General features: G+C 46.7%; 1 protein-coding gene and 1 long non-coding RNA gene across 8 annotated transcripts in view; one reads left to right on the top strand and one right to left on the bottom strand.

Annotated features, from left to right (window-relative positions):
* LOC128689458 (A disintegrin and metalloproteinase with thrombospondin motifs 16-like) overlaps window positions 1–20,253 on the bottom strand; it is a 282,538-nt gene that overhangs the window by 95,762 nt on the left and 166,523 nt on the right. For 5 of the 7 annotated variants that reach the window (XM_070086357.1, XM_070086359.1, XM_070086356.1 and 2 more), the window contains 3 exons: window positions 9,887–10,127; window positions 8,996–9,193; window positions 6,956–7,129 (listed from right to left, as the gene is read on the bottom strand). In XM_070086357.1, coding sequence (XP_069942458.1) covers window positions 6,956–7,129; window positions 8,996–9,193; window positions 9,887–10,127 — 613 coding nt within the window. The remainder of the gene's footprint in view (window positions 1–6,955; window positions 7,130–8,995; window positions 9,194–9,886; window positions 10,128–20,253) is intronic. The other 2 variants (XM_070086360.1, XM_070086361.1) reach the window with 2 other exon arrangements.
* The window catches only part of LOC138852882 (uncharacterized), a 223,734-nt gene that overhangs the window by 80,469 nt on the left and 123,012 nt on the right, over window positions 1–20,253 (top strand). The gene's annotated exons all lie outside the window — the stretch shown is intronic.

The following is a 20,253-nucleotide window of genomic DNA, read 5'->3' as shown; positions in this document are numbered from 1 at the left end:
ATATGCTTCTAAACTGTTGTGTTCTGAGCACCTCTGCAAAAACAGTGATTATGTGTGAGTGTGGTGAAAGTGTTGAATGATGATGAAAGTTTTTTGTTTTGGGGGGATTCTTTCTTTTTGGGCCACCCTGCCTCGGTGGGAGACGGCTGACTTGTTGAGAAAAAAAAATATATATATATATATATATATATATATATATATATATATATATATATATATATATATATATATATATATATATATATATATATATATATATATATATATTATATAATGTCGTGCCGAATAGGTAAAATTGGTCAATTAGCAAAAAGTCATTTAAAATTAAGTCCTTTCCATGTTAATATAAAAATTGAAAGTTAAGACACGTGTACAACATCTGGTAATCTTTATTGTAGACGTTTCGCCATCCAGTGGCTTTATCAGTACAAATTCCAGGACATAATTAGAAGACAGTAGAACTATATACAAAAGATGAGGTAATCAGTCCCTCAGGTTGAGGAACTGATGAGGTAATCAGTCCCTCAACCTGAGGGACTGATTACCTCATCTTTTGTATATAGTTCTACTGTCTTCTAATTATGTCCTGGAATTTGTACTGATAAAGCCACTGGATGGCGAAACGTCTACAATAAAGATTACCAGATGTTGCACACGTGTCTTAACTTTTATCTTGTCTATTTTATACCTGTCTTACACAATATAAAAATTATCTTGTACCAAAAGAACCTTAGAAAACTTACCTAACCTTATTATAACAAGCGCAATTTAATTTATCCTAATCCATCTAAATATATTTTATATGACTTTAAAATAATTTAATGAACCAACAATTAATTTTTTTTCGCTGAGATTCAGAATGATTTTTGCGAAATTAGATACACAATTTTTTGCTTACCTTATACAGCAAGAAGAGCGTTGCTATTTGAGACAAAATCGCAAGTTTTACCTATTCGGCACGACAGTTACATGGACGAGGAAATGTTAAGAAAAGTCCTTCAAAATATCTGTTAGAACAACATTTTAATATCCAGGTGAGGAAAAGTTTGGTGATTAGTAAAGTTCGTAAGACACAGCAAGTGTTAAAATGATCTACGAAATAGTTCCCAGATTAAAAAGAACGAAATTAAGAATTACGAAAAAAGGCCAAAGTGATAGATACATCACTTTATTGATGGGAGGAAACGAGACAAAACCAGATTCAAGACTAAATACCCAAAAAATGATTATGAAGCTTTCCTGGCGCAACTAGACACAATGATTAAAGTAGAAGAAATCAGGGGGACTAGAAAGTTTATATTCAGTGTTAGAAAGATGGCACTAGATACAAGAACAGTGTTAGAAAGATGGCACTAGATACAAGAACACAGTGTCAGAAAGATGGCACTAGATACAAGAACACTGTTAGAAAGATGGCACTAGATACAAGAACACAGTGTCAGAAAGATGGCACTAGATACAAGAACACAGTGTCAGAAAGATGGCACTAGATACAAGAACAGTGTTAGAAAGATGGCACTAGATACAAGAACACAGTGTTAGAAAGATGGCACTAGATACAAGAACAGTGTTAGAAAGATGGCACTAGATACAAGAACACAGTGTTAGAAAGATGGCACTAGATACAAGAACAGTGTTAGAAAGATGGCACGAGATACAAGAACACAGTGTTAGAAAGATGGCACGAGATACAAGAACACAGTGTTAGAAAGATGGCACGAGATACAAGAACACAGTGTTAGAAAGATGGCACGAGATACAAGAACACAGTGTTAGAAAGATGGCACGAGATACAAGAACAGTGTTAGAAAGATGGCACTAGATACAAGAACACAGTGTTAGAAAGATGGCACTAGATACAAGAACAGTGTTAGAAAGATGGCACTAGATACAAGAACACAGTGTTAGAAAGATGGCACTAGATACAAGAACACAGTGTTAGAAAGATGGCACTAGATACAAGAACACAGTGTTAGAAAGATGGCACTAGATACAAGAACACAGTGTCAGAAAGATGGCACTAGATACAAGAACACAGTGTTAGAAAGATGGCACTAGATACAAGAACACAGTGTTAGAAAGATGGCACTAGATACAAGAACACAGTGTTAGAAAGATGGCACTAGATACAAGAACAGTGTTAGAAAGATGGCACTAGATACAAGAACACAGTGTTAGAAAGATGGCACTAGATACAAGAACACAGTGTCAGAAAGATGGCACTAGATACAAGAACACAGTGTTAGAAAGATGGCACTAGATACAAGAACACTGTTAGAAAGATGGCACTAGATACAAGAACACAGTGTTAGAAAGATGGCACTAGATACAAGAACACAGTGTTAGAAAGATGGCACTAGATACAAGAACAGTGTTAGAAAGATGGCACTAGATACAAGAACACAGTGTTAGAAAGATGGCACTAGATACAAGAACACAGTGTTAGAAAGATGGCACTAGATACAAGAACACTGTTAGAAAGATGGCACTAGATACAAGAACACTTAGAAAGATGGCACTAGATACAAGAACACAGTGTCAGAAAGATGGCACTAGATACAAGAACACTGTTAGAAAGATGGCACTAGATACAAGAACACAGTGTTAGAAAGATGGCACTAGATACAAGAACACTGTTAGAAAGATGGCACTAGATACAAGAACACAGTGTCAGAAAGATGGCACTAGATACAAGAACACAGTGTTAGAAAGATGGCACTAGATACAAGAACAGTGTTAGAAAGATGGCACTAGATACAAGAACACTGTTAGAAAGATGGCACTAGATACAAGAACACTGTTAGAAAGATGGCACTAGATACAAGAACAGTGTTAGAAAGATGGCACTAGATACAAGAACAGTGTTAGAAAGATGGCACTAGATACAAGAACACAGTGTTAGAAAGATGGCACTAGATACAAGAACACAGTGTTAGAAAGATGGCACTAGATACAAGAACAGTGTTAGAAAGATGGCACTAGATACAAGAACAGTGTTAGAAAGATGGCACTAGATACAAGAACAGTGTTAGAAAGATGGCACTAGATACAAGAACAGTGTTAGAAAGATGGCACTAGATACAAGAACACAGTGTTAGAAAGATGGCACTAGATACAAGAACAGTGTTAGAAAGATGGCACTAGATACAAGAACACAGTGTTAGAAAGATGGCACTAGATACAAGAACAGTGTTAGAAAGATGGCACTAGATACAAGAACACAGTGTTAGAAAGATGGCACTAGATACAAGAACACTGTTAGAAAGATGGCACTAGATACAAGAACACAGTGTTAGAAAGATGGCACTAGATACAAGAACACTGTTAGAAAGATGGCACTAGATACAAGAACACTGTTAGAAAGATGGCACTAGATACAAGAACACAGTGTTAGAAAGATGGCACGAGATACAAGAACAGTGTTAGAAAGATGGCACTAGATACAAGAACAGTGTTAGAAAGATGGCACTAGATACAAGAACACAGTGTTAGAAAGATGGCACTAGATACAAGAACAGTGTTAGAAAGATGGCACTAGATACAAGAACACAGTGTTAGAAAGATGGCACTAGATACAAGAACACAGTGTTAGAAAGATGGCACTAGATACAAGAACACTGTTAGAAAGATGGCACTAGATACAAGAACACAGTGTTAGAAAGATGGCACTAGATACAAGAACAGTGTTAGAAAGATGGCACTAGATACAAGAACACAGTGTTAGAAAGATGGCACTAGATACAAGAACACAGTGTTAGAAAGATGGCACTAGATACAAGAACACTGTTAGAAAGATGGCACTAGATACAAGAACACTTAGAAAGATGGCACTAGATACAAGAACAGTGTTAGAAAGATGGCACTAGATACAAGAACACTGTTAGAAAGATGGCACTAGATACAAGAACAGTGTCAGAAAGATGGCACTAGATACAAGAACACAGTGTCAGAAAGATGGCACTAGATACAAGAACAGTGTTAGAAAGATGGCACTAGATACAAGAACACAGTGTTAGAAAGATGGCACTAGATACAAGAACAGTGTTAGAAAGATGGCACGAGATACAAGAACACAGTGTTAGAAAGATGGCACGAGATACAAGAACAGTGTTAGAAAGATGGCACGAGATACAAGAACAGTGTTAGAAAGATGGCACGAGATACAAGAACAGTGTTAGAAAGATGGCACGAGATACAAGAACAGTGTTAGAAAGATGGCACGAGATACAAGAACAGTGTTAGAAAGATGGCACTAGATACAAGAACAGTGTTAGAAAGATGGCACTAGATACAAGAACAGTGTTAGAAAGATGGCACTATATACAAGAACAGTGTTAGAAAGATGGCACTAGATACAAGAACACAGAAAGATGGCACTAGATACAAGAACAGTGTTAGAAAGATGGCACTATATACAAGAACACAGTGTTAGAAAGATGGCACTAGATACAAGAACAGTGTTAGAAAGATGGCACTAGATACAAGAACAGTGTTAGAAAGATGGCACTAGATACAAGAACAGTGTTAGAAAGATGGCACTAGATACAAGAACAGTGTTAGAAAGATGGCACTATATACAAGAACACAGTGTTAGAAAGATGGCACTAGATACAAGAACACAGTGTTAGAAAGATGGCACTAGATACAAGAACACAGTGTTAGAAAGATGGCACTAGATACAAGAACAGTGTTAGAAAGATGGCACTAGATACAAGAACAGTGTTAGAAAGATGGCACTAGATACAAGAACAGTGTTAGAAAGATGGCACGAGATACAAGAACATGAACCTCGGACATTCATTACCAAGTGACCGTAAAACCTCCCTTAAAACCAACACCAACTGGTCACACCACTTAACATTCCTTCCTAACACTTTATAGCGACGTTACAACAACCAGAGACTATCAATTTAATGTCAGGTTAATTTACCTACCATTTTTTTCACTATCCTACCCCAAGACGATGTTATGGGTGAGCAAACATGAAGAGGTTATGTCTGCTACACAACCACTAACAAACTTAGTTTTGTTAGGCAAGACACATATGCAACAGTTAGGTATCTTTATTTCGAAACGTTTCGCCTACACAGTAGGCTTCTTCAGTCGAGTACAGAGAAGTTGATAGAAGCAGGAGAGACGTGAAGACGATACAATCAGTCCATCACCCTTGATTACATCGTCTTCACATCTCTTCTGCTTCTATCAACTTTTCTGTACTTGACTGAAGAAGCCTACTGTGTAGGCGAAAGGTTTCGAAATAAAGATACCTAACTGTTGCATATGTGTCTTACCTAACAAACTGTCTGTATTTTATACCATTTTAATATTCAAACTTAATTTTCTTGAACTAAATATGTACCTGGGACGAGACACCAACTTACATCTGCTGTTTTAACTACGAATATGTGATCACATACAGGAAATAATAATCACATTGTTAATCATAATAAAAACAGATTATCAGATAATCTCCAATGGTAATGTCTAACACGTAATCTTACTCAAATAATTACGAAGGGCTAATCACAAATAGGTATTAAATAGGTAATCACAATTATAATAGGTAATCACTAGTATGTAATAAAAAAAGTAATCACTATTAGGTTACTATAAACAGGTAATCTGGCACACAACACATAAGTGAAGGTTAGCCAGAGTAGACAAGAGACGTCTACTGAACGCAGGAGGGACCAGAGAGTGTCCTGCAGCTGTTAGGATTTTTTTTTTTTAAGGCATTAGGGTAGGAAGGAAAACTAAAATAGTGAATGATATTACTAGAAGCTCGGTAAATTCACGGATTCTCAGTTATTAATGCCAGTCAGAACGAAAGCTCAAGAATCTTAAACACACACACACACACACACACACACACACACACACACACAACCCATGCCTCCACCATTATTCAAAGTACCACCACCACTACTACTACTAACAGTGAGCCAAGCAAGAACATAGCGTGACACGATACCTCTAAGAGCGAGACGTCTTGTTCAATATTCCCACCCTGATGTCACATGATGTGATGTGTGGGTTAACCTCCCGCATGCAGCGACCTCCTGACATCAGTAATCTCACTACAAACATCTTCCTCTCAGGCATTATGTCCCGGTAGAAAAATATCGTAAAAGGTAAATTTATTCTTGCTATATATACCATAAGAGATTACAGTGTATACCAATTCCACAAGAATATATACCACAGAGTTGACATCGTGGGAATTTTTTTCCACAGGTATATTCCATAGTTGTCAAGGCTCTTATATTCCAGGCACGTGTATTATACAGCTGGTAGCATATTCGCATACTCCTGATATATTTACTTTAGAGCTGGCAGTATACTGGTATACCACAGGTGTCTACACCACAGAAGCGAACTAGTATACTAGTATGGGACAAACTTCTTACACAGTCGAGACTGTACAGGATAGATGCCGTTCTGTACAAATATCTGCAAAATGTGGACAGAGTTTGAAGGAAAGGTTTACGAATGGACGAAATGTGCAGTGTACACGAAAAGTGGACGAACTGTGCACGAACAGAAAACTAAAAGAGCACAAACTAAGTTACAAATGTACACAAAACAGTGGATGAAACTAGCAAGAATTTTCGAACGTAAGGTGTAAAAGATCTGAACGACACGTCTCTGGAGTGCACTCTAACACCCTCATTTTCGATACTGAAGATAAATGGAAAGGGTGGGGGGGGGGTGTAAGAGGGGGAGCGAACAGAGGTCCACTGAAGTGGGATGCCGTATGCTGTACCATACAGCTACGATAACGTTCAACCGAAACCACAGCACCAGCAGGTGATACCACTGCGATCAACCACTTAAGTGACAATCTTAAAAAAACATCACCCACATGGCTGAATGATACAGGGCAGTATCTCCCAATTACAGGACCGTGGTTCCACCCTCAAGCTGCCCTGCTGCTCTCAATCTCGAGCTGACCGACCTTGACTTTGTTCTTGGGACCGGTGAAGACCTCCTCCACGTTCCTGTTGCGTCTGTTCCTGGGGATGCACGACCTAAACGAGGAGCTTCTCTTGGAGGGTCGAGACGCCGAGGTGATGACGGGCACTGCTATGTTTCTTGACGGTCGTGGCAGACGCATGGTAGACGGACGTACCTGTCCACCAACCAGGCTTAGTAACATACCAAATTGTAATTACTACAATGACTATCATTATTACTAATGCCATGTTCATTGAGAAGCACCAAACTAGTTAGGGTTACATTACCAGAGGGTTCTTTCAATTATATATAAAGTGCTAAACCGAGTGGGTCTTTTAGCTTACTGAGTGGTTAAGACTCGAGCTTCCGGTCACTAACTGGCGGAGAGATGCACCAACAACCAACCTGCTGAGTGCCTAGTGACTCGCCTGCTACAGTACCAGCGACTCGCCTGCTACAGTACCAGCGACTCGCCTGCTACAGTACCAGCGACTCGCCTGCTACAGTACCAGCGACTCGCCTGCTACAGTACCAGCGACTCGCCTGCTACAGTACCAGCGACTCGCCTGCTACAGTACCAGCGACTCGCCTGCTACAGTACCAGCGACTCGCCTGCTACAGTACCAGCGACTCGCCTGCTACAGTACCAGCGACTCGCCTGCTACAGTACCAGCGACTCGCCTGCTACAGTACCAGCGACTCGCCTGCTACAGTACCAGCGACTCGCCGGCTACAGTACCAGCGACTCGCCTGCCACAGCACCCGCGACCCGCCTGCTACAGGACCAGCGACTCGCCTGCTACAGTACCAGCGACTCGCCTGCTACAGTACCAGCGACTCGCCTGCTACAGTACCAGCGACTCGCCTGCTACAGTACCAGCGACTCGCCTGCTACAGTACCAGCGACTCGCCTGCTACAGTACCAGCGACTCGCCTGCTACAGTACCTGCGACTCGCCTGCTACAGTACCAGCGACTCGCCTGCTACAGTACCAGCGACTCGCCTGCTACAGTACCAGCGACTCGCCTGCTACAGTACCAGCGACTCGCCTGCTACAGTACCAGCGACTCGCCTGCTACAGTACCAGCGACTCGCCTGCTACAGTACCAGCGACTCGCCTGCTACAGTACCAGCGACTCGCCTGCTACAGTACCAGCGACTCGCCTGCTACAGTACCAGCGACTCGCCTGCTACAGTACCAGCGACTCGCCTGCTACAGTACCAGCGACTCGCCTGCTACAGTACCAGCGACTCGCCTGCTACAGTACCAGCGACTCGCCTGCTACAGCACCAGCGACTCGCCTGCTACAGCACCAGCGACTCGCCTGCTACAGCACCAGCGACTCGCCTGCTACAGTACCAGCGACTCGCCTGCTACAGTACCAGCGACTCGCCTGCTACAGTACCTGCGACTCGCCTGCTACAGTACCTGCGACTCGCCTGCTACAGTACCTGCGACTCGCCTGCTACAGTACCAGCGACTCGCCTGCTACAGTACCAGCGACTCGCCTGCTACAGTACCAGCGACTCGCCTGCTACAGCACCAATGACTCGCCTGCTACAGTAACAGTGACTCGCCTGCTACAGTACCATTGACTCGCCTGCTACAGTACCAATGACTCGCCTGCTACAGTACCAATGACTCGCCTGCTACAGTACCAATACAGTACCAGTGACTCTCCTGCTACAGTACCAGCGACTCGCCTGCTACAGTACCAGCAACTCGCCTGCTACAGTACCAATGACTCGCCTGCTACAGCACCAATGACTCGCCTGCTACAGTAACAGTGACTCGCCTGCTACAGTACCAGTGACTCGCCTGCTACAGTACCAGTGACTCGCCTGCTACAGCACCAGTGACTCGCCTGCTACAGTACCAGTGACTCTCCTACAGTATCAGTGACTCACCTACAGTACAAGTGACATACCTACTACAGTACAAATGACTCGCCTACTACAGTACAAATGACTCACCCACAGTATCAGTGACTCACCTACAGCATCAGTGACTCACCTACAGTACCAATGACTAGCCACTCACCTTTCTAGCCTCTGTCTCAGAGTCACCAGAGTCATCAAAGGGACTCTTGCTTCCTAGTGAGGAGGGTGACGAGGAAGTAAAGTCGCTGGAATAATCACTGAACCCTGACTGAGGCTCGTGAGAGAGAATCAGCTGGTCGACCATACTGCGCGTCATCTCACTCATGTCCAGCGCATTCTTCAGGCTCATGTCCAGAACCTGCGCCCATGCCGAAGACGCACACAAGGATTACTACTTTCATGCGAAGGTTCTACACCGTGTGGATCACTCAGTAAGAGTGTTAACAGGAGCGATCCTCCATCTGCAAGGCTCAGACACGCTAACTTTACATAACGGCCTTAATTAACTCTTGAATAATAACAATCTTGCATAATTATTATTCAAGGGCTAATTAAGACCCGAATGCGTTGCTAGCCAGGCTGTTGGTGGTGGCAGCCAGAGAAAAAGCAGACAGCAGCAGACTAACTTTGTAGGTTAATGAAGCTAGACAAGCAGATGCTGTTAAAGTTATTTTAATGTGATTCGCACTGGGTATATTATGGACAGATTAAAAATGACTTCAGTCTAAATAATGGTTCATATTTAATTAAAAAAAGAAATATGGCAGAAAAGGAGTGAGGCGGCCATTGTTGTGGCCAGGGTAAGCTTACTATACCAGGGAGATGTGAGTGTTAAGGCAGGTAATGTGAGGGAGGGGGAGAGAGAGGGGAGGGAGAGAGAATTACATGACATGAGGGAGGGTAAGTTACAAAAACATGAGGAACCGTGAGGAAGATAACGAGAGGAGAGTAAGAGAAAGTGAGAGCGAGACAGACAGAGAGAGAGAGAGAGAGAGAGAGAGAGAGAGAGAGAGAGAGAGAGAGAGAGAGAGAGAGAGAGAGAGACACTAACCTTGGGTCTCTTCAACACAGCAGTGCCAGGTCGCTGTTTGGTGGTCAGGTGACCTTGCGAGGCGGAGCGTGGGCGGCCGTCAGGCAGGCGTGGGTGGTGTGGGTCAGGCCAAGAGGTGCTCAGCTCATCGGGGTCTGAGGTGGGCGTGTAGGCAGCGGGCGTGGGCGACATGTCAGCGCGCAGGTGCGCCTGGTGCTGCGGGTGACCCGGGGGAGGGGATGGTGTCGCCTCCCGCCGGTTCCTGACGGTACAAGACACGGGGAATGTACGTTAACAAGGTGTTGGAATGTCAGACACTGATGTTCGATCGTGTTTGTTCACCCTCTTGATAACGTAAGAACATTCAACACTAAAACTTCACTAAACGCTCACAAAATACGCCACACACACACACACACACACGCAGGTTAAGTAAGCAAAGGTCAATTCAGGGCATTTCTAAGGAAAAAAAAATTAAGTCAGTATATTTGAGTGGGGCGCCACTGCTCGCCTCTGTCAGGCAGAGAATCAATCATTTCTTCACTAAATAATTAATATATGTTCATTGATTGTTATGGCAATTTGTCAGTTTTCATAAATCTTAGTACAATGTTTAGCTAGTGTTCATGTGTGTGTGTGTGTGTGTGTGTGTGTGTGTGTGTGTGTGTGTGTGTGTGTGTGTGTGTGTGTGTGTGTGTGTGTGTGTGTGTGTGTGTGTGTGTGAGAGAGAGAGAGAGAGAGAGAGAGAGAGAGAGAGAGAGAGAGGAGGGGTGTGTACTTCAGAGTGGTACACCCACTACAAAAAGTCTGAGGTCATTCATCCTTGACCTTGCCTCGAGTCACCCTCAATGTAGCATACCTGGGAATATCATTCATATAAATGGCTACTGTCAGGGCTGAAGCCCATCTTATTACTAAATAAGGCGCAATAAAAAACACCAGAACCTGCAGACACACTGAAATAAAAAGCTGGACGAGCGTGAGTGAGTCAACATAAAATAATCCTCGTCACTAGTTTGCAAACATGGACATGAAGGCCTCTTGCATGACAGTTTACGGGTGAAATATGTCTTCAAGTGTATCATGAACTTTTTTTTTATATTAGCTTATTTTCTGGAAAACACTGAGAAACATTTACCAGGTGGGTCGCACCATTGCTTGTGCTGAAGTTTTCTACCATGATGGTAACTAACATAGCCTCAGTCTAAGATATTCTGTACACCACGGAATTTACAAACTAAAACCTGGTATCTTAAATCATTTCATTTACATGCTAAAAGCTGTTCAAAATCGTGGAATATCCAAGTTATGCCAACAATCCTCCTTCCTGTACTTAGTCACACCTAGTTACACGGGAGCAAACACAGGCAAGACTTGCTCTCACGTCTTCACCACACGAATCTACCTTATATAAATGACGACTCACGAAACCGTAATAACACTATTGCAAGAAAAAAAAAAAAAAAAAAAAATCACGGATGAATCTCAGAGCCAGCAGTTGGCCAAATGGTTAACGCACTGGCCTGGGAATTTTAAGACTCACTCGCCATGGGTTCAATCCCCACCCGTTCCAGTGTTCGGTAAATGTCATCTTGGTATAAAAAAAAAAAAAAGATCGCACGAAACATAACGTAAATTAACCCCACGAACAATTGCAACACCAGTTTGGAAGATAGATTTAGCCAGCTTAAACACGGGATAATTTACACTACCAACACGGGTTAATCCTGTTTACAATGGTCTTGAAAACCTGTACACAGGTATTATGGAGACACGTATATAATGAGCAGAGTTTACCAGGATGATACGAAGAGCTCAAGAACGGTGACTTGTCTACACTGGGGTTAATAACGTGAGTAATCTAGTGACGGGTGACAGGTCCCCAGTACGGCACGCACTGACAGGTGGGAGGTACCCAGTTCAGTATGTACTGACGGGCGAGGTGCTCAGTACAGTATGTACTGACGGGCGAGGTGCTCAGTTCAGTATGTACTGACGGGCGAGGTGCTCAGTTCAGTATGTACTGACGGGCGAGGTGCTCAGTTCAGTATGTACTGACGGGCGAGGTGCTCAGTTCAGTATGTACTGACGGGCGAGGTGCTCAGTTCAGTATGTACTGACGGGCGAGGTGCTCAGTTCAGTATGTACTGACGGGCGAGGTGCTCAGTTCAGTATGTACTGACGGGCGAGGTGCTCAGTTCAGTATGTACTGACGGGCGAGGTGCTCAGTTCAGTATGTACTGACGGGCGAGGTGCTCAGTTCAGTATGTACTGACGGGCGAGGTGCTCAGTTCAGTATGTACTGACGGGCGAGGTGCTCAGTTCAGTATGTACTGACGGGCGAGGTGCTCAGTTCAGTATGTACTGACGGGCGAGGTGCTCAGTTCAGTATGTACTGACGGGCGAGGTGCTCAGTTCAGTATGTACTGACGGGCGAGGTGCTCAGTTCAGTATGTACTGACGGGCGAGGTGCTCAGTTCAGTATGTACTGACGGGCGAGGTGCTCAGTTCAGTATGTACTGACGGGCGAGGTGCTCAGTTCAGTATGTACTGACGGGCGAGGTGCTCAGTTCAGTATGTACTGACGGGCGAGGTGCTCAGTTCAGTATGTACTGACGGGCGAGGTGCTCAGTTCAGTATGTACTGACGGGCGAGGTGCTCAGTTCAGTATGTACTGACGGGCGAGGTGCTCAGTTCAGTATGTACTGACGGGCGAGGTGCTCAGTTCAGTATGTACTGACGGGCGAGGTGCTCAGTTCAGTATGTACTGACGGGCGAGGTGCTCAGTTCAGTATGTACTGACGGGCGAGGTGCTCAGTTCAGTATGTACTGACGGGCGAGGTGCTCAGTTCAGTATGTACTGACGGGCGAGGTGCTCAGTTCAGTATGTACTGACGGGCGAGGTGCTCAGTTCAGTATGTACTGACGGGCGAGGTGCTCAGTTCAGTATGTACTGACGGGCGAGGTGCTCAGTTCAGTATGTACTGACGGGTGAGGTGCTCAGTTCAGTATGTACTGACGGGTGAGGTGCTCAGTTCAGTATGTACTGACGGGTGAGGTGCTCAGTTCAGTATGTACTGACGGGTGAGGTGCTCAGTTCAGTATGTACTGACGGGTGAGGTGCTCAGTTCAGTATGTACTGACGGGTGAGGTGCTCAGTTCAGTATGTACTGACGGGTGAGGTGCTCAGTTCAGTATGTACTGACGGGTGAGGTGCTCAGTTCAGTATGTACTGACGGGTGAGGTGCTCAGTTCAGTATGTACTGACGGGTGAGGTGCTCAGTTCAGTATGTACTGACGGGTGAGGTGCTCAGTTCAGTATGTACTGACGGGTGAGGTGCTCAGTTCAGTATGTACTGACGGGTGAGGTGCTCAGTTCAGTATGTACTGACGGGTGAGGTGCTCAGTTCAGTATGTACTGACGGGTGAGGTGCTCAGTTCAGTATGTACTGACGGGTGAGGTGCTCAGTTCAGTATGTACTGACGGGTGAGATGCTCAGTTCAGTATGTACTGACGGGTGAGGTGCTCAGTTCAGTATGTACTGACGGGTGAGGTGCTCAGTTCAGTATGTACTGACGGGTGAGGTGCTCAGTTCAGTATGTACTGACGGGTGAGGTGCTCAGTTCAGTATGTACTGACGGGTGAGGTGCTCAGTTCAGTATGTACTGACGGGTGAGGTGCTCAGTTCAGTATGTACTGACGGGTGAGGTGCTCAGTTCAGTATGTACTGACGGGCGAGGTGCTCAGTTCAGTATGTACTGACGGGCGAGGTGCTCAGTTCAGTATGTACTGACGGGCGAGGTGCTCAGTTCAGTATGTACTGACGGGCGAGGTGCTCAGTACAGTATGTACTGACGGGCGAGGTGCTCAGTTCAGTATGTACTGACGGGCGAGGTGCTCAGTTCAGTATGTACTGACGGGCGAGGTGCTCAGTTCAGTATGTACTGACGGGCGAGGTGCTCAGTTCAGTATGTACTGACGGGCGAGGTGCTCAGTTCAGTATGTACTGACGGGCGAGGTGCTCAGTTCAGTATGTACTGACGGGCGAGGTGCTCAGTTCAGTATGTACTGACGGGCGAGGTGCTCAGTTCAGTATGTACTGACGGGCGAGGTGCTCAGTTCAGTATGTACTGACGGGCGAGGTGCTCAGTTCAGTATGTACTGACGGGCGAGGTGCTCAGTTCAGTATGTACTGACGGGCGAGGTGCTCAGTTCAGTATGTACTGACGGGCGAGGTGCTCAGTTCAGTATGTACTGACGGGCGAGGTGCTCAGTTCAGTATGTACTGACGGGCGAGGTGCTCAGTTCAGTATGTACTGACGGGCGAGGTGCTCAGTTCAGTATGTACTGACGGGCGAGGTGCTCAGTTCAGTATGTACTGACGGGCGAGGTGCTCAGTTCAGTATGTACTGACGGGCGAGGTGCTCAGTTCAGTATGTACTGACGGGCGAGGTGCTCAGTTCAGTATGTACTGACGGGCGAGGTGCTCAGTTCAGTATGTACTGACGGGCGAGGTGCTCAGTTCAGTATGTACTGACGGGCGAGGTGCTCAGTTCAGTATGTACTGACGGGCGAGGTGCTCAGTTCAGTATGTACTGACGGGCGAGGTGCTCAGTTCAGTATGTACTGACGGGCGAGGTGCTCAGTTCAGTATGTACTGACGGGCGAGGTGCTCAGTTCAGTATGTACTGACGGGCGAGGTGCTCAGTTCAGTATGTACTGACGGGCGAGGTGCTCAGTTCAGTATGTACTGACGGGCGAGGTGCTCAGTTCAGTATGTACTGACGGGTGAGGTGCTCAGTTCAGTATGTACTGACGGGTGAGGTGCTCAGTTCAGTATGTACTGACGGGTGAGGTGCTCAGTACAGTATGTACTGACGGGTGAGGTGCTCAGTACAGTATGTACTGACGGGTGAGGTGCTCAGTACAGTATGTACTGACGGGTGAGGTGCTCAGTACAGTATGTACTGACGGGTGAGGTGCTCAGTACAGTATGTACTGACGGGTGAGGTGCTCAGTACAGTATGTACTGACGGGTGAGGTGCTCAGTACAGTATGTACTGACGGGTGAGGTGCTCAGTACAGTATGTACTGACGGGTGAGGTGCTCAGTACAGTATGTACTGACGGGTGAGGTGCTCAGTACAGTATGTACTGACGGGTGAGGTGCTCAGTACAGTATGTACTGACGGGTGAGGTGCTCAGTACAGTATGTACTGACGGGTGAGGTGCTCAGTACAGTATGTACTGACGGGTGAGGTGCTCAGTTCAGTATGTACTGACGGGTGAGGTGCTCAGTTCAGTATGTACTGACGGGTGAGGTGCTCAGTTCAGTATGTACTGACGGGTGAGGTGCTCAGTTCAGTATGTACTGACGGGTGAGGTGCTCAGTTCAGTATGTACTGACGGGTGAGGTCCTCAGTTCAGTACGTACTGACGGGCGAGGTGCTCAGTACAGTACATACTGACGGGCGAGGTGCTCAGTACAGTACATACTGACGGGCGAGGTGCTCAGTACAGTACATACTGACGGGCGAGGTGCTCAGTACAGTACATACTGACGGGCGAGGTGCTCAGTACAGTACATACTGACGGGCGAGGTGCTCAGTACAGTACATACTGACGGGCGAGGTGCTCAGTACAGTACATACTGACGGGCGAGGTGCTCAGTACAGTACATACTGACGGGCGAGGTGCTCAGTACAGTACATACTGACGGGCGAGGTGCTCAGTACAGTACATACTGACGGGCGAGGTGCTCAGTACAGTACATACTGACGGGCGAGGTGCTCAGTACAGTACATACTGACGGGCGAGGTGCTCAGTACAGTACATACTGACGGGCGAGGTGCTCAGTACAGTACATACTGACGGGCGAGGAGCTCAGTACAGTACATACTGACGGGCGAGGTGCTCAGTACAGTACATACTGAGGGCGAAGTGCTCAGTACAGTACATACTGACGGGCGAAGTGCTCAGTACAGTACTGACGGGTGAGGTGCTCAGTTCAGTATGTACTGACGGGCGAGGTGCTCAGTACAGTACATACTGAGGGCGAAGTGCTCAGTACAGTACATACTGAGGGCGAAGTGCTCAGTACAGTACATACTGAGGGCGAAGTGCTCAGTACAGTACATGCTGACGGGCGAGGTGCTCAGTACAGTACATACTGACGGGCGAGGTGATCAGTACAGTACATACTGACGGGCGAAGTGCTCAGTACATACTGACGGGCGAGGTGCTCAGTACAGTACATGCTGACGGGCGAGGTGCTCAGTACAGTACATACTGACGGGCGAGGTGCTCAGTACAGTACATACTGACGGGCGAGGTGCTCAGTACAGTACATACTGACGGGCGAGGTGCTCAGTACAGTACATACTGACGGGCGAGGTGCTCAGTACAGTACATACTGACGGGCGAGGTGCTCAGTACAGTACATACTGACGGGCGAGGTGCTCAGTACAGTACATACTGACGGGCGAGGTGCTCAGTACAGTACATACTGACGGGCGAGGTGCTCAGTACAGTACATACTGACGGGCGAGGTGCTCAGTACAGTACATACTGACGGGCGAGGTGCTCAGTACAGTACATACTGACGGGCGAGGTGCTCAGTACAGTACATACTGACGGGCGAGGTGCTCAGTACAGTACATACTGACGGGCGAGGTGCTCAGTACAGTACATACTGACGGGCGAGGTGCTCAGTACAGTACATACTGACGGGACGGGCGAGGTGCTCAGTACAGTACATGCTGACGGGCGAGGTGCTCAGTACAGTACATACTGACGGGCGAGGTGCTCAGTACAGTACATACTGACGGGCGAGGTGCTCAGTACAGTACATGCTGACGGGCGAGGTGCTCAGTACAGTACATACTGACGGGCGAGGTGCTCAGTACAGTACATACTGACGGGCGAGGTGCTCTGTACAGTACATACTGACGGGCGAGGTGCTCTGTACAGTACATACTGACGGGCGAGGTGCTCAGTACAGTACATACTGACGGGCGAGGTGCTCAGTACAGTACATACTAACGGGCGAGGTGTTCAGTACATACTGACGGGCGAGGTGCTCAGTACAGTACATACTGACGGGCGAGGTGCTCTGTACAGTACATACTGACGGGCGAAGTGCTCAGTACAGTACATACTGACGGGCGAGGTGCTCAGTACAGTACATACTGACGGGCGAAGTGCTCAGTACAGTACATACTGACGGGCGAGGTGCTCAGTACAGTACATACTGACGGGCGAGGTGCTCAGTACAGTACATACTGACGGGCGAGGTGCTCAGTATAGTACATACTGACGGGCGAGGTGCTCAGTATAGTACATACTGACGGGCGAGGTGCTCAGTATAGTACATACTGACGGGCGAGGTGCTCAGTACAGTACATAGTGACGGGCGAGGTGCTCGGTACAGTACATACTGACGGGCGAGGTGCTCAGTACAGTACATACTGACGGGCGAGTTGCTCAGTACAGTACATACTGACGGGCGAGGTGCTCAGTTTATCGAGGTTTGGCCAAGCGCTCAGTGAAAGCTGATACATTATTAATCAAGGTGCCCACAAGGAACGCTCCTCTCTCTCTCTCTCTCTCTCTCTCTCTCTCTCGCTCTCACACACACACAACTATTCACACTTTAATTACTTAGTATATTAGGTTTTAAGTCTATCGACTACACGTAGTTCATCAAGAAACTCAAATAGGCCCTGACAGACTCACTCGATATATACACACAGAGATAGAGATATACTATATACCTGTATGTATTCACAGTGATTTACACTGAGCACTTCATGGTGTGACATTCCACGGGGTGGATCGGCGAACCGGCTGAGGGTTTCAGTCCTATGACCGAAAGTTCGCTAGAATGGGTCATCATGGGACTAGACTCAGCGTCGGGAAACATTTGTCTTGGGTAGTAACAAATAACTAATTATTATTAGTAGTACTAGTAGCAGTAATTATTCTTGTTTTACTGTGAAGGCGAGCATATTGTACACTGTTTTGCTGTTAAATTGTTGATGGCTGTTATAGTCTTAAATGTCGTGATGACAATGTTGCTTGACCTTGTCCTTGTCCTTGATGCTCACGGAATATGGAACATGTTGATGTAGCCCCTGTGTTGCACTGCTCTGTGTGCGTGCACTCACCCATGCGCACTCGCCTATATGTGGCTGCAAAGGTCGAGTCTCGGCTCCTGGTCCCCGCCTATTGCCTATCTCCTTGCCAGATTCACTCCCTCCTAACCTCGTGGGCCATATCGTACCTGCTCTTAAAGTTATGTATGAACCCTGCCTCCACCACTTCTCTCAAATCATTCCACCTAACGACCACCATGAGACTAAAGAAATACTTCCCGATATCCCTGTGGCTCGTCTGTGTCTAACTTTCAGCTGTGTCCCCCCGAGTTCCCATTTCTCGCCTTCTCTCAAACCTTGTCTACCTTGTCAAATCCTCTAAGTATTGTGTATGTTATCACATCTCCCCTGGTTCTTTTATCGTCCAGTGTAGTTACATTCAGATCCAATAGCCTCTCTTCATAGCTTACACTTAATTCAAGAACAAGCCTTAAGTTTCTTAACATGCTTCCTCAGATGTGGGTTCCATACTGGTGTTGCGTACTCCAGTATGATCCAGGCATGTATAAAGTACATGGAAAGGCAGATTACTGAAGGCCACTCTTAGATTTGCCAGGCGAGCACTGGCTGCAGAGGATATTCGGTTGATGTGAACCTCTGGTGATATGTTAGGTACTATGCTCACTCCTAGGTTTTTCTCTCTACATAAAGTCTAGCAACTTCTGTCCCTCAAGACTATATACAATGTCCGATATTTTGTATCCTCCCTTGAGCCTCACGACTTTGATTTTGCTGGGGTTGAATTCAAGCAGCCAGTTATCTGACTACTCTTGCAGTTAGTCCAGATACATTTGCAGCATTTCTTTTACTTCATCTGTTTTTATTCTTCTCGCACATTTTATATCACAAAAAGGGATACATTGGATTCAATCTTATCTAGAATATCATTATTCACGAGCCAAAAACAGTCCCAATATCAATGCTTGCGGCAGCCCACTTTTTACACTTCCCCATTTTGACTTCTCTTCTTGGACACTTTGCAGTTTTCCCCAGATATACTCTTTGATCCACTGGAATATCTTCCTTATCCCCCCTGTGTGTGTGTGTGTGTGTGTGTGTGTGTGTGTGTGTGTGTGTGTGTGTGTGTGTGTGTGTGTGTGTGTGTGTGTGTGTGTGTGTGTGTGTGTGCGCGCGCGCGCGGGTGCGAGTTCCTGTGGTTCATCTCGTCCTCACAAAAATATTTTCAGAAGAGTTTGAGTGCATCAATTACCGAACGATTTAAGTCAACTATACACTTTAAAAGTTAATTACCCTTGATTAGCTAAACAAATTATACCATAACTAGAGCCTCTTACCCGACAATAAACACATTAGCCGAGGTCGACATGGATTAATAACGTTCATGGGGAAGCACTAAGCCCGTAGGTTCCATCTAAAAAAATAGAGTACGTGAAGTTCTGCAGATCAGGAGCCCATCACACGGTGTGTCCTCTGGGTGGGGGCTGCACCGTGTGCTAACACTGGGTGGGGGCTGCACCGTGTGCTAACACTGGGTGGGGGCTGCACCGTGTGCTAACACTGGGTGGGGGCTGCACCGTGTGCTAACACTGGGTGGGGGCTGCACCGTGTGCTAACACTGGGTGGGGGCTGCACCGTGTGCTAACACTGGGTGGGGGCTGCACCGTGTGCTAACACTGGGTGGGGTCTGCACCGTGTGCTAACACTGGGTGGGGGCTGCACCGTGTGCTAACACTGGGTGGGGGCTGCACCGTGTGCTAACACTGGGTGGGGGCTGCACCGTGTGCTAACACTGGGTGGGGGCTGCACCGTGTGCTAACACTGGGTGGGGGCTGCACCGTGTGCTAACACTGGGTGGGGGCTGCACCGTGTGCTAACACTGGGTGGGGGCTGCACCGTGTGCTAACACTGGGTGGGGGCTGCACCGTGTGCTAACACTGGGTGGGGGCTGCACCGTGTGCTAACACTGGGTGGGGGCTGCACCGTGTGCTAACACTGGGTGGGGGCTGCACCGTGTGCTAACACTGGGTGGGGGCTGCACCGTGTGCTAACACTGGGTGGGGGCTGCACCGTGTGCTAACACTGGGTGGGGGCTGCACCGTGTGCTAACACTGGGTGGGGGCTGCACCGTGTGCTAACACTGGGTGGGGGCTGCACCGTGTGCTAACACTGGGTGGGGGCTGCACCGTGTGCTAACACTGGGTGGGGGCTGCACCGTGTGCTAACACTGGGTGGGGGCTGCACCGTGTGCTAACACTGGGTGGGGGCTGCACCGTG

This window comes from Cherax quadricarinatus, chromosome 18, assembly GCF_038502225.1.
Source record: "Cherax quadricarinatus isolate ZL_2023a chromosome 18, ASM3850222v1, whole genome shotgun sequence".
In the NCBI taxonomy this organism is placed as follows: Eukaryota; Metazoa; Arthropoda; class Malacostraca; order Decapoda; family Parastacidae; genus Cherax; species Cherax quadricarinatus.
Note: the sequence above shows the minus strand (reverse complement) of the source record. Positions and strands in the feature narration are given on the sequence as shown.